Source organism: Serinus canaria, chromosome 9 (assembly GCF_022539315.1).
Source record: "Serinus canaria isolate serCan28SL12 chromosome 9, serCan2020, whole genome shotgun sequence".
In the NCBI taxonomy this organism is placed as follows: Eukaryota; Metazoa; Chordata; class Aves; order Passeriformes; family Fringillidae; genus Serinus; species Serinus canaria.
In genome coordinates, this window is record NC_066323.1 from 15474123 (window position 1) to 15488467 (window position 14345).

The 14345-nt window shown below is 37.4% G+C and overlaps 1 protein-coding gene across 1 annotated transcript in view; it reads left to right on the forward strand.

The window, feature by feature from the left end:
• Positions 1–14345, forward strand: part of COL4A4 (collagen type IV alpha 4 chain) — a 69525-nt gene that overhangs the window by 16130 nt on the left and 39050 nt on the right. The window contains exons 5-17 of the mRNA XM_050977960.1: positions 746–880; positions 1744–1788; positions 3426–3542; positions 5888–5956; positions 6185–6220; positions 6954–7016; positions 7480–7515; positions 7688–7729; positions 8277–8357; positions 9788–9841; positions 10972–11031; positions 11632–11676; positions 12690–12743. Of these exons, the coding sequence (XP_050833917.1) occupies positions 746–880; positions 1744–1788; positions 3426–3542; positions 5888–5956; positions 6185–6220; positions 6954–7016; positions 7480–7515; positions 7688–7729; positions 8277–8357; positions 9788–9841; positions 10972–11031; positions 11632–11676; positions 12690–12743 (837 nt within the window). The remainder of the gene's footprint in view (positions 1–745; positions 881–1743; positions 1789–3425; positions 3543–5887; positions 5957–6184; positions 6221–6953; positions 7017–7479; positions 7516–7687; positions 7730–8276; positions 8358–9787; positions 9842–10971; positions 11032–11631; positions 11677–12689; positions 12744–14345) is intronic.

Here is a 14345-nt window from a genome sequence, read left to right on the forward strand (position 1 = left end):
CTGAAAAATCCAGTTGGCATGGGGAGCAATTTTGCTTTAGGAGAATGTATATTACCTTGGAAAAGTTAATAGAAATCTATGGAGATTGTATGGTGATGAAGGTACAAATACTCGATTTAGAGCCATTTATAGATAAATTGCATTCTTTAACCTCCCAAAACATTTTAACACGATCTATTAAAATTTATACTTTCTGTAAATATGTTAGCTATTATATAGCTATATGTAAGCTATTATATTTTTTTCCAGGAACTTCACAAGTTTTATATGAGGCACTAAGATATGAGAGTGATTATGAAAAATGGGAGCTAGACAAACTTAATTGGCATATTATGACTTGAAAGAGAGAACTTGCTAGATTGTTCTAATTGTGTACAAAGTCCCTTTGTCTAAAAGGGCTCCTCATGTTTCTGGTGGGAAAACACAATGCTCATTGAAGTCCTAGGCTTGCAAAAGGTGATACTTAAATTGCTGGAGCCAGGAAGACTTGGAGGTTATCCCAAGCATCTCAGAGAGGTGGTCTTGGAGACCTGATGAAGGTGAAAAGAAATGATCACCTTCACTAAGTTGTTAAATTTGAAGGTCCTACAGCACCTAATTTGTGAGACAGTTTTGCAGGCTGTCCAGCAGCTGATTTGAATCATGAATATTTATACACTGTAAGTCTTCTTTTATGCACAGGGTCATGTCTGAATTGCTGTGGGGGTTACAGCAGTAGTCATTCACTTCTTTGGACTCTTTTCAGGGTCAGCCTGGTGAGCTGGGAGCTCAAGGTCCAATTGGGTCCTTGGGATCTACAGGACCAGCTGGTCTGCCAGGGGAGAAAGGACAGAGAGGTGAGAATGGGAAGCCTGGGCCAGCTGGAGAAAAAGGTGATAAGGTAGGAAACACCACAGACAGCTCTTTTAGGTATATAGAGTGTGTAATGTTAAATGTTGATAAGTGAAACAGAACCTGAATGATCAAAAAGCTTTTGCCAAACTATACTCTTGCTCACACAAAATTCTCTCAGAAGGTAATTACAAATATTTCTTGAAAAAATATTTCAGGAGATTTTTTGCTGTGGATTGCAGAATTAGAATTGTCAGAAGATGTGAAATATGGTGGACGGACAGACTCTGATTGTCACATATCACGTCATCCTCCTTAATCTCAAAGAATGTGTAAAAATGTGGAGCTGGAGGGAGCAGTATGGTGCTTTTAAAAATGCTGCACTAAACAGAATTTTATTACCACTTAGAGAGTATAAATTGCAGTTCGGATTCATATCTTTCATATCTGTACAATCCCTGGCCCTTGGTACTTCATATTAGTTTTAATAGTCTAATTTAACTGATCTCAGAGTGAAATCACTAATGTCAGTATCTAGCACACCTGAAATGTAAATGCTGTAACAAAAATTTTATTAAAACAGGAGTAGGATTGTGAAACTATGTACAGAAATATTTTATAAGTTACAGGTAACTTCCTGTTCTGTCATTTTATAATCTTTGGAGTATGAATAGCTATTGAGTATTAGGTGTTAGCACCACCTGTTACATGGGGAACTGTTGGCACTAGTCTTCTGCTAGACCCATAGAAGTTTTTTTCAGATACTTAATTTCTGAAAATATGGCTTTTGATTTGTATTTTAAACAAGACTGGATTTTTGTTTCTTGCTATTTAGTAGCACATATTCTTGTTTTTCATTCATTTTAAGTAATGACCTCATCAACTTTGTTTTTTCATATCACCTGTTTTTAGGGCCCAACTGGAGTCCCAGGATTTCCTGGTTTAGATGGTGTTCCTGTACGTATTAAACAAATATTTCTTTATAAAAAATTACAGGTCCTATAAATTCATAGCAAGTCCTCTAACATTTCTCTCAGGGAGTTACACATTTTGAAAAATGTAAAATAACTAGGTTAACTTCAACTGTGTTTCCTGTTGATAACAAGCACCATCAAATCCTAAAGAGGTAAGTACAGAATTTTCATGCAGGAGTGGGGCAGTGAAGGCAGAGAATACCACTAGGCTTAAAAGAGTATTTCTTCTCTCAGGTTCTATAGCACACTGTAGTTTGCTTGGTTCATTCTTAACATCTCTGAAAATATCTCAAACAATGCACTGCTTTTTGTTCAGACATTCTGATTTTTGCTTGTAGTCCTTTTGCAGGAAGAAGCCCAACCTCTGAGTCCAGTAATTTTAACCTGAATAGGGACTGAATAAACAAAGTGGGTCCTAAATATGTCTTTGTAAGCATATGATAATGTATTTGTTTCAATGTCTTCTTCAATTGTGAAAACTGGTGAAATAGTATCTTAGATAATGCATTTTTCAAAATACCCTGCTAGAACTGAATTCCTGTGATGCTACCAGTTTCATGTGGATCAAACAAAGTTAAAATGCTGAATTTTGAAAGTAAAAACAGAACCAAAAGCTGAGTGGGTGTTGTAGCATCTGCTTGTCAGCTGTCCACATTTGACAGTGAGATTGTTTCCAAAATGTCTGGATAGTGCAGAGGTCACAAGCCCAGAATGTGGCACAAAAAAAGGGAAGTTTTCCCAAGAAATGTACATTCTTTTTGCAAAGAATGTTAATTTAAAAACAGTGTCCACAAATTAGACTGAAGTATTTACAGACAAGAAGAAGACAGAACTGACAAAAGTGTTTCAGGTAAATCACCAGCATACTCTCTTGACGATTTTTCAGACTTCCCCCTCCCCCCCCCTAAAAAAAATTTGTGTCAAAATTAATATTTTGTCATTACAAAAATCTTTAAATCTGTGAAAAATAGGTTTTCTCCTCTAACAGGAAGATCATTCCAAGAAAAATCTCATTGTTTCATTGCCCAGTTCCTAACTTTTAGTAGAACTAATCCTTATCTGGACACCGGTTAGTTATTACTAGGTTAGAAAAACTACAATCTCTGTAATTACTATGTGCCTGGGTCAAGCTATGTCCTCTTTTTACTTGTTTTATCCTAACAATTAAAAAGCATGAGGCTGCTTGAAATTTTTTTTTTTTTTGGGGGGGGGTTTTGGTGGGTTTTTTTGGCTTTATAGCTGTAGTGGGTCTAGTCTTGGCCATGTCACCAGTGCACCCAGTAGAATTATTTACTCATTTTCTGCTGTGAGATATGGATTAGGAGGAGGGGAAAACAGGAGGGAAAAACTTTATACCCTTTTAAGGGTATAAAGAAAACTTTATTAACAGAATTAAAATAAAAATAAACAAAAGACTTACCTCATTTGTTCTACCCCACAAAAAATCTATTCAGAATAGAAGACATTTCTAATGCAAAAAGAATTTGAAACCAGCACCACTGTTAGAAGCCATCTCATTCACATCTGAGATATCTCTGTTTCTGAACTGTTCTGTTAATTTAAAAAGTAATTTCCCATTAATCATGGTGTATTTCTCATCAATATTAAACTGTCTTTCAGGGCCTCCCAGGAAGGGAAGGACCCAGAGGCAAGCATGGTTTGGATGGCTGCAATGGCTCGAGGGGAGACCCAGGATTCCCAGGAGAAAACGGTTACATGGGACCAAGAGGTCCTTATGTATGTGAAAGGCATCCCCACTGTGCACATGCATTTCCCCTCCTAACAGCTCTTTAAATGACTCTTATACTGTGGCATCAGCTTTACAGTGCTGCACAGGGAATTCCCAGGAATACTTAGGTTAATGGGAGTAAAACACTGCCTTAACAGATTAAGCTTGAAAGTGAAATAAGCTTCTATATCCTTGAAGTACATATGGCTGCCTTGTAAGTTAACTTCTGTCTTGTTTCCCCAGAATTGCCACTCCAGCTGAAAAGGAGTAGCTTGAAACCCCCTTACCATTCAATAATACTTAAAATTTCTTAAAGGCATGACTAGCAGGGACATACATGAGATGACTTAGAAATAAGTGGAAGGTTCAACAAGGCTAAGTCCTGTTTCACTCTAAGATTTGGTACCACTTTTTTACACATATGTGCTCTGTGCACTCCTAGTCTTGCCTAGACATGTATCTGTATTTGCAGAGATCGTTCCACAGTTAAAATGTTTGAAATTAGCACTTTAATATTTGTTTACTTTTTCTGGTAAAATGGAAGGCACTTTAAAATTGTTTAAGTAGCTGTGTTAGCAGTACTCAACTACTGAAGATAAAAAGATTCTAGTCATTAAGGGAAAGAAATTATTGTAGCTCCAAAGAAATTTTGCTGAACAGTTCTAGTCACCAGTCTTTGATTTATTGTGGAAACAAGTTTTAGTTCTGAATGAATAAGAGCTGATTAGTTAGTCTAACAGCTTCCCTGAAATCTTTTAAGTTACACAATAAAAACAACTGCAGTTTGCATGAAAAATCAAATGTGTTTAGTGAGAGCTAAATAAAATGCTGAATTCAGCCATTAGAAAATTGTGGAGAGGGTTCAAGAGTGTAGTGATGTTATAAAAGATAATAGCAATTAAAATAAAATACAGTTTCATGCTATGAAAGACACAACATTATAAATTTACTAATAACCTAATTTGTAATACCTCTGCAAGTAACTTGTTACTTCTGCTGAAACTCTAATTTTGCCTGTATTTTCTTACATACTATGGTCTTCAAAATAGAGTTTTACTTTTTGTAATTAGGCAAGTGGCATAAAGGAAAAATGGAACATGGGACAGCTTAAGTCCTACCAATTTCAGGAATGTGCTCTTTGGAAGGCCTAGAAAAGTATTTGCAGCCTACAGGAACAGGGAGACACAATAGGCATGTAGCCTTGGATTGCATACTAAAATTCCAGTGCAAATTCATTTGGCTACCCAGAAAAACACAGAGTAACCATATTTTCTTGTGTGCAAGAATGTTCTTCCAACCTCTATGCAGATTGCCTATTTTTAAATTGATTTCTTGCACCATGTACTAACTTGACTGTATATTACAGCCAACATTTTTATCTAATTCTTTTTTATAACATTGTCCCATATAATTTTATTTAACACCGTGTACATATTGGCTTTACTTCATTGACCTTCTTGGAAAATAAAGTAATTTCTATCTGTAAGGCCTTACCTAAGTCATATAGAAGATAACAAACTGAATCTAACAAAAAGTTTTTATTATAGAAGAAACCACATGTAAAATAACTAAAGACAAAAACAAGTTTTCATTTGTTTAATGTGTTCCCTAGCAGCTGTTGTTTACCTGTAATCTGTATCCAATCTACTGTAGCTATATCCAGCTGCAGACAGCTGTAATTCTTCCTTTTGTTGTACCAATCCAGGGAGAAATACCTTCCCTGATTCATTTTGACTGCAGGATTTGAGCAGTCAGTTTATGATGATATGAACACTGTACCAGTACAGTTTTAAAGTGGTTGACAGTGTCCCATTTTATTGAACTCAGTATTCAGGTGGTTAACTCTAGTTAAATTATATCCACTGTATTTGGATTTCAAATGAAAAAACATCAGAAATAACAATTCAACATTCAAAATATTGATTACTATGCATCTAATACAGTCCATACTTCTATTTTTTTTTTATCTGTATGCAGTATCACTTTAAATTCTTCTGAATCACACAATGAACTTTCATGGAAGGCAGAGTGCTAGTACTTAAAGCCACTGCCTCCCTGAAAGAAAAAGAAGGCATGTTGATACTAAGGGCAAGATTTGTGAAGATTGTAGAATATTGAAGGACTCAAGTGCTAAGGAGCACCTTAACAGAGCAGGAGTCCAGAAGCTGTGGGAACCTGGTTTGCTCAACTGTACTGAAGGTTTTGTTAGATAAAATGATAGTTTGTGACCCTAGTGGACTCCTTGTGATATAGGGGCACCAGAAAGTCACAGTTTGAGAAGTTATACATTCTCCATGGAAATGTAGGATATCAGTAAGCAGATCGTGTTTTAAAAGACTCTTTTTCTTTACAGGGAATTCCAGGGCAAAAAGGAGAAAAAGGAAATTCAGTGTATATTTTACATTTTGGAAAAGGACTTCCGGTAAGGACTTCAGACTTTTCACTTTGATTGTGAAAAAATCATCTATTTGTAGGAAAACATGTATGGTAAATGTCATTGTTCCATTACACCTCACTAGCTATAAACTTAGTGGAAAAAATTTAAAAACACATATACAACTCTAACAGCTACTTTATGATCTTAGAATCTGTTAAAAAATACCCACAAGAAAGTTTGAACTGGTTCATTTGCCAATGACTGTCATTACAGGGAGAGAGAGGTGATCCTGGACCCCCTGGCATGCCTGTAAGTACAGTCAGTGGGTTCTGTAACTGCTTTTTGTCTTCAAGATCTTCCATTTTTTCTCCTTTCTATGGTAAGAAATATTGGGGTTTCTCTCTGCCTGCCTTAAATAGCAAAATTCCAGAATAAAGTCTCAGAAACATCAAGTCTATATAGTCTGTTCCCATGGCTAGTTCATGTTGGCTGAAAGGGAGTAGAAACAGACCATCCTCACCTGCATTAGCTGTGTGTGGAGCAGCTGTTGCCCTGGTATTCACAGAGTATTTTCTCTGTGAAATTCTAGATGTGAAAACTTTTTCTACAGTATCTGATGGGTCTCCCAAGAATAAGTAGCACTATATTATATTCCAGCCATAAGAACATGAAAGAAGAAGAGAGAGTTTAATTTTGTGGCTGAATCACATTCTTGATGCCTTTGGGTTCCTCTTGTTATACCCTTCAAAAAGGCATTCACTGATGAATTGTAACAAGTCCCTGCAGCACAGCAGAATTGCTGATAAAGTGAACACTCAGTGCATTAACAGCTCAGAACTGTGCCTTGTCCAGCATTACCCAGAAGCTGGTGCTGGGCTGCTCTAGTCACAGGGAGATTGCAGGCATGGTGTAAGCTTTGGGCTGTGGGTGGAATCCAGTGGCCAGTAGGCTGAGTCCAAGGTGCTTTAGAGGGGCTGGGTTTGTGTGGAAAAAGGCAAATTCTTTCTGTGTTCACAAAAAGACCTTTTTCAATCTTTTCCAGGGACCTAGGGGGTCAAGAGGTACAACAGGCCCATCTGGATACCCAGGCCATCCAGGCTTGCCTGTAAGATCCCCACAGTTATACAGCCTTGCATTAGGATATGCATTCGTTCTTGTCTACCCATTTTAGAACTTGTTTTAATGTGAATCAAAACCTAAAAGTAATTTTTGAGGCAGGTAATAACATAGATTTTTGCTTTACCTTATAAGTTTGGAAGTTGAGGAATATGTTGTTCCTTCCCATGTCTTGGTGAACATGTTTCATCCTGGCAGCCTGTGGTCATGGAGAAATGCTCCCAGTGCTCTCTCCTAAACCCCTTTTCCCAAGACCACCTGTGGGAGACAGGAAAGGGGGAAACCAGAGATCAGCCCTCCTGAAAGCACTGACCAAGTGAAGTGAATTGCACTTTGGAATAGGTACACGCCAAGAAAAAATGCTGCCACTAGGTCCTAGGAGCAAGAGGAAATAATTTTCAAAACCTGTCTCTAAATCAGACATATTGACTTGTCTTCATTCTCTTTTAAAGGGTGTTCCAGGCTACCCTGGTTTGCCAGGTGAACAGGTAGGTAATAACTTCTGAAGCTGTTAGTGAAATAATAATTTTAACAAGTATTTGAAATGTTCCTTTTATTTATTTGTTATCAAGTTTTTCAAAAGAGTTACTTGATTAAACTCTAATCTAATGTTAATATTTTCTGATCATGCTGAAACTGTTTACATTCTTTATTAATTAGGGAAATCCAGGGATTGGAGTGGATGGACAAAAGGGGGAGCCGGTAAGAAAACAAATAATATTAAATATATTATTGCTGTAGAGTTAGAAGAATAATAGAGTCTTGTTGAGTTCCCTGGAATGCATTCATTTGTGGCTTTGTGTCCTGCTAATCAAGTTAGAACAGAAGAAGTTATTGACCCAATTAATTCTGAGCAGAAGGAATTCCTTCAGTGAGCTGCATTCAGGAATTTGTGCTCAAAGGCTTTGGTCTAGAACATGAGAGACTGTATGTACATATAAGAGATTTGACAGTCCTGTAACTGCTATCCCCACAGCAGATTTGGAGCAGGAGCCAGGCATTCTCATTTATTTCCTTAGCTGTAATATCATTTTTAATGAGTCAGGAGAATAGGAGATTAGATTGCCAGCCTTACTCATCTGGGCAGATGGTAAAGAGGCTTACAGATCTCAGTGCAAACCTTTATCTGCAGGTAATTAGTATATTTTCAGTGAGTACAGAAATATGTAGTGCTATGGTACAACAGGAAAACAAGCTGAGTGTCACTGAAATACTGCATGGAACATTGCTGTTGCTTTGGCTTTCACAGGGGGACATTGGACTGCCTGGGCCACCTGGGTCACCACTGTTAGTTGGACCTCCTGGAGCTCAGCTGTTCAAAGGACAAAAGGTGTTAATTTTTCATCATATTTACCAGTGCTCAACCTGGCCAGTACAATCCTGTGATGTAATTTTTGCAAGGATGGCATAAGATATACCTATCTTTCTGTAAGAAACCACCAGCTGCAGCAGAATCCTGTGTTCAGCACCCTTCCTACAAGCTTTCAGGAGAGGACACCCCATGTGTACTTTAGCTCATGTCCTGGAGGGAAGACTGTCCTGATGCAGAAAGGAGATACTGCCCTTGCTTTGGTTTTCTTCAGTTTTTGTCATTAGCAAATCATATTTCAGGCATCTTGGCAAATTTTATTACTGTGATATTGAATCCCTTTGTGGCTCTTCACTAATACTTTACTTATTTAATACAATATAAATTTTGCATATCACGGGCAACTGTACTCCAATCTACAGTTTTGAACTAACCCTAACCCTAACCCTTCTAGGGTGCTCTTTTTAATATAAAAATCAAGTGTGATTTTGTTGTTAGTTTTAATTGCAAGTTTTGTCACAGAATCATAGAATGGTTTGGGTTGGAAGAGTCCTTAAAGATCAGCTAGTCCCAACCCTCTGCCATAGGCAGGGACACCTTCCACTAGACCAGATTGCTCAAAGCCTCATCCAAACTGGCCTTGAACATTTCCAAGAATGGGGCATCCACAACTTTCCTGAACAACTTGTACTTCTTCAAGATCACACCTGCCATAGCTACAGCTGAGTGGCTTGGAACATTAGAATGTTTGTAACCCATGGTTTTTTTAAACAAAAACTGTGTTACAGAGCCCTATATTGTTACAGAGTCCTCTGCATCCTCAAGTCTGATTTCCTCATAGACAAGTGAAAAGGTGATGTTGGCATTGCCAGCTCCTTGCAGCCTCAACTCAGGAAGCCAGTAGATTTCTCATGTTGGACCTAGGGCTTTGATCATGCAAACAGCTGCTGTACAGGTATAGGAAGAGAGGGAAAGGACCAAAAGAACCTCCATAAACTCCCCATGTTCCTGGGAAGTGGGACATTTGCTGCTCCACAACACGACACAATCATGGCCATATAAGCAGCCATTCAGAGTGGGGCTGTGCTCCAAAGTGTAGGTTTATGCTTGTGAGTACTTGCATCAAACCAAAAAGAGCAGCAAATTAAAAAAACTACTGTTGTGCATGTTTGTAGGAACAAAGCCCTGACTTGTAGATCCTTGGAAGTGAAAAGTGATAAATCTCCCTCCACAGTCATTATGCTAGTTTGACAGCATTAACAGAAATAAAGATAAGTACATAAAGGTTTTTCTTGCTTTTCTTGTGTCTAGGACACCTAAAGAAGTACACCCAGTGCTTAAAAACATACCATTTAACGCTTCTAATTCAGAGTAGGACTTGAAAAAAGTCAAGCAGCACATAGGCATATCCTGCATATTAATATGCACAAACCCTTTCCTTTCATATGTAGGGCCAAAAAGGATTACCTGGAGTAACAGGATACAGAGGGCCACCTGGACCCAAAGTAAGTAATGGGACTTTTTTTTCCCATGGTGCTGGCAAAGTCCTTGTGTGGTTATTATGTTAAACTTCTAAAGCACAGCATTTTTTGCTGTGAAATTTAATCACTGCCTAAATCAGTGTGAAAGCAAAAATATTTAAAACTATTTGGAAAAATCTTTCTGAGTCTGTTTTATACATACCTATTGAGTGTTGCCTGGTAGCAAAAAGTCAGTGTTGTTGCCAGTTGGGCTGTTGACATAAAGGATTGGAACTGTGAAGAAAATACAAGTACAGATTATTTTTCCTCAGGAAGAGAAATAGAGAAGATCTTAATGTGTTCTTAGTGGGGCATGATGTATATTTACCACAGAAGGTTGAGGGATGACTTGAACTTGACATTGTGAATATCCCCAAGGGTAGAGAAGGCAGAGTTAACTGTTTGGAGAGAAGGTTACTTTTTACTGTCTATTCTACATTTTCTTTCTGTCAACAAGATAAATTTAAACATCGACGTGCCAGAAGAGGAAAATCCATAGGCAGGAAGCTGCCGGATTTCAGAAAAAAAGAGGAAATTGGAGACAAAGGAATGACTCTGGTTTATGCTAAAAACTTATGTAGCTTTGTAGTAGAAGAGAAGAAACAAGAAGCATGAACATCACATTTCTGAGTTGGAAGTCTGGCACTATTTCAGAAGTTCATTTTCCATCATAAAAAGACCACTGTTAATTGGCACTGGAAAAGAGAACAAAGCTAATCTTTTTCTATCATATTTACATTGAAAAAGATGGGCTTTGTATGCATGTTGTCTATGTAGATGACAATACATGCACTTGTTAGTCATAAGCAGGAACAGAGAAATCAACTGAAGCAGCTCAACAATGCCCAGAACTTCAGGAAAAATAGATATAAATTCAACTGCTGAAATAATATGGAGCTTAGAGAATACACCAGAGCAGTTTTCTCAAATAACTGAAACTACTTAGGCACTCCTGGTGATGCTGTGTGAAGTCAGCCCCAGTGACTAAGCCTCACAAGTGAAACAAGATCCATCTATGTAATGTATACATCATTTATTAAACATGCACAAAAATTAAAATGTATGGCACACTTCACTGAGCATCTTGGTTAAAAAACCTATTTTGACTCCTCTAGGGCATACTTGGGAGAGGAGAAAAAGGTGAAAAAGGCCTTCCTGGATTCCCTGGATTGCAGGTAAGAAAGTTGCACAATAAATTATATCTCAAATACACTATAATTATGCAGATTTCAAGAAAGACTTTAAGGATTTTTTAAACTAATCTGTCTTGCTTCCTGTATAGAATATTTAGGAGACTTGCCCTGAGATTTACCCTGTCTCAGACTTAAACATAAACTCATACAGACTTTCCTTGGAAAAAAAGTAAATCTGTAGGGTTATCCTCTAAATATTTGGACCAGCACAAAGCTGCTCTGGAACAGCACAGTGCTAACACAGTAATTTTAATGTTCTCCATACATGCTGATGCCAATTTTTTACAGCAACTTTACTTGTGCTGGATTTGCCTAACAGTGCTGAAGTGGAGCAGTATTCCACTACTGTGCTTGATGACATATGGTAAAAAAATTAAGTGAAAACTTGACTGGCTTGCTTTGGTCTATAGTTCTAATTCTTGTACATTTCTCACAGAAACTATTTGCAAAAGCTTTTCAAAGTTTTTGGAAGATATCCCAAGTAATATTTATCTATGTAACATTAACTATCAGTAGTTCTGAATAGTTTAATTTTAAATAAGTTTTTACTGTTTTAGCTTACAGTCTACTTGCTTTTATTAGGGTCATCCTGGTTCTTATGGACCTGCAGGTTTTCCTGGAATGAAGGTATGGAGGCAGAAAATATAAGCAGCTCTCTGAATAGTGGGATCAATGAGATTTTGTTTTCAGTGGATTTATCCAGATTTGGAATTTCCACATACTTCACCGCTCAGATTGCATTCCTTCTTTTCTATTCTGCTACCTGTTGCCACGGAAGCTGCATGAACTCTGTGTCTTTGAAATTCTGCCACTCTGAAATTTGGCTGAAATTTGCCAAGGGGATCTGAAGTTGCAAGGAGGAGAAAAAGTCAGTGGGACACACATACAGCATAATAGAAAAGTTATGCAGCATGTCAACTTTGTTTTTAATGGTGACATTGTTTGTGCAATTTTGTGGTGCATGCATGTTTTGTTCATGTTTTGGGCTTGAGAAATTCCAGTGATGCTAAGGCTGCTAAATTTTATTATGAACTTACAACATCTTACTGGAATAAAGAACAATAGATGTATGCATATGGATCTGTATCTTGCCCAACTCTAGTAAAGATAGTGATCATGCTGTTCATAAATCCCATTAATGTATAAATATTTGCCTGCAGAGTTATGTTCCAGGTGACTGTTTTATCTGCAAAAATACTTTTCACTTTGTTTTTCACTCTTGCCTACCTAAAGAGTTTGAGTACTGGCTGGATGAGTATATTAGAAAATCATAAAAAGAGAAGAGAGCTGATGTGCAGCTGCTTTCCATGCAGTAGTTTAAGAGAATCATTCAGCAAGCAGCAAACTAATTTTAGCTGTATTAAGCAGACAGTCTATCAGAGTCTGCTGGTATGTATTCCAGCTAATTCTGTGCCCCAGCTTCACTGAATCTGCTGAGCACTGTCTGAATAACCTAGCAATACATGCTGTGAATTTTCCAACACAGGAGAGTCTGTGAAACACCACCTCCTGTACAAACCCAGTGAATTCTCTGGACACAATTATAACATGACAGTACTGAATAACTGCCTTACTGGGTTTTACTCAATTAATTATGTCTTAACAGATTAATCAAATTGTATTTATGTGATCCTTTCCAGGGTGAAACAGGGTTTGCTGGTTTTCCTGGACAACCTGGCTATCCAGGCATTCAGGTAAAAAATGTGACACATTCACACCCCAATCCCCTCTGTGCCAATATTTCCTCCCAAATGTACCCACTTATCAGGCCATTTCCCTTTATACAGTCATAATTTCTGTAAATGCTTACTGTTTTCATGATAGTTATAATTATTCATCACCATGGTAGTAAATAGCAATGTAAGAAAACATTCCTGGCTGGTACAGATGAGAATGGAAATTCTATTTTACATACTATAGGAATTGTTAATCCCAATAGTTACCTGTAAGTATACCAGCATAGCTACCTAATCCATGAATTGTAGTACGCTGCAAGGTATTCACAGTTGAGCTGCATTCCCCAGGGAGGTATGGGAGGTAAAAGAAGCTGCTATTTAATTAATAGCATGATCCTGTAAACGAGGATGAAAACTGGCCCCAAATGAGGTGGCAAAATTCCATTCAGATGGGCCTCTTTACATGATTTAGCAAAATTTCTTGGCATGATTTACCAAAATCTCAATATGTTCACTCAAGTAATTGTTCCAAGATGTTTACCAGAATGGTAAGGAAGTGGACTCCTTCATACCAGCTGTGTTTAAACATTTCCTACTTTGGCTCACTTAGATGACACTAACTAACTGTCTTTTATTTTGCAGTACCTGCTGCTTTCCACTTGGGATTAGAAGTGTAGGTGTCAAAGTCCAGGGCTAAGCAGTACAACAGAAAAATATTTAAAGTGTGGAAGAGATGCTTAAAACAATTTCAGAAGACCCAGGTGTCAGTCTAGTGACATTTCAGGACACAAAGATATTTTTTCATTCTGCAAGATACAGTCAAAGGAAACAGGCCAGAGATCAAGTGACAGCAGCAGTCAGTGACAGAACTGTCTAACTACTGTAGAGATATTATTTAAAAAAAAAAAAAAAAAAAAAAAAAAAAAAGCTAAGAAAGAGGCATAGAGGCCTTGTTTTCACTTGTGTAAGAATGGGTATCCAGTTGTCCTTGTCTGTGTCCTAAAAGGCCCTGGAGTCCAGTCAGGGAATGCAGCCTGACTACGCAGTTCCCACATTGACACTCTTGTTTTCTTATTTCCCATTTGCTGAAAAAGGAGAGCGGATTTCTAATCTACAAAGCAAAAGGTCTAATACAATTTGCCACATAAAAGACTTCCCAAAATCCACTTCACTTGCAATTCTAAGTAGCAAAATCCAAGTTAATTTAGAAAACCTCCAAGCAGAAGTGATTTTCCTCACCATTAGTAAACACTTTCATGTTTCCCTAATGCAGATGTTTTAAACTTCTTGTAAGAGCTTTGAGTATCTCTTACTGATAATAGCTGTCAGACAGTGAAACTTTCTTTATGCTTATCTGTCATAGAAGTAATTTCCTAATCCTGATATAGAATTTCTGTAATTTTTAATTACAGATTGGTTGTTAAATCAAAATTTCTCAATTAAATGGATACTGATTTACTGTAGTTAAGTCATATTTACAATAAATGAATGAAATCAAATACAGCAGTCACATGTTCTGAAGAGCCAAATAGATATGTGTGATAGCTGTATTACTTTTAGCCACTGGTATCCTGAAAGATAATGACTATTTTAAATCTTTTTGCTTGGTTTTAAATGCTG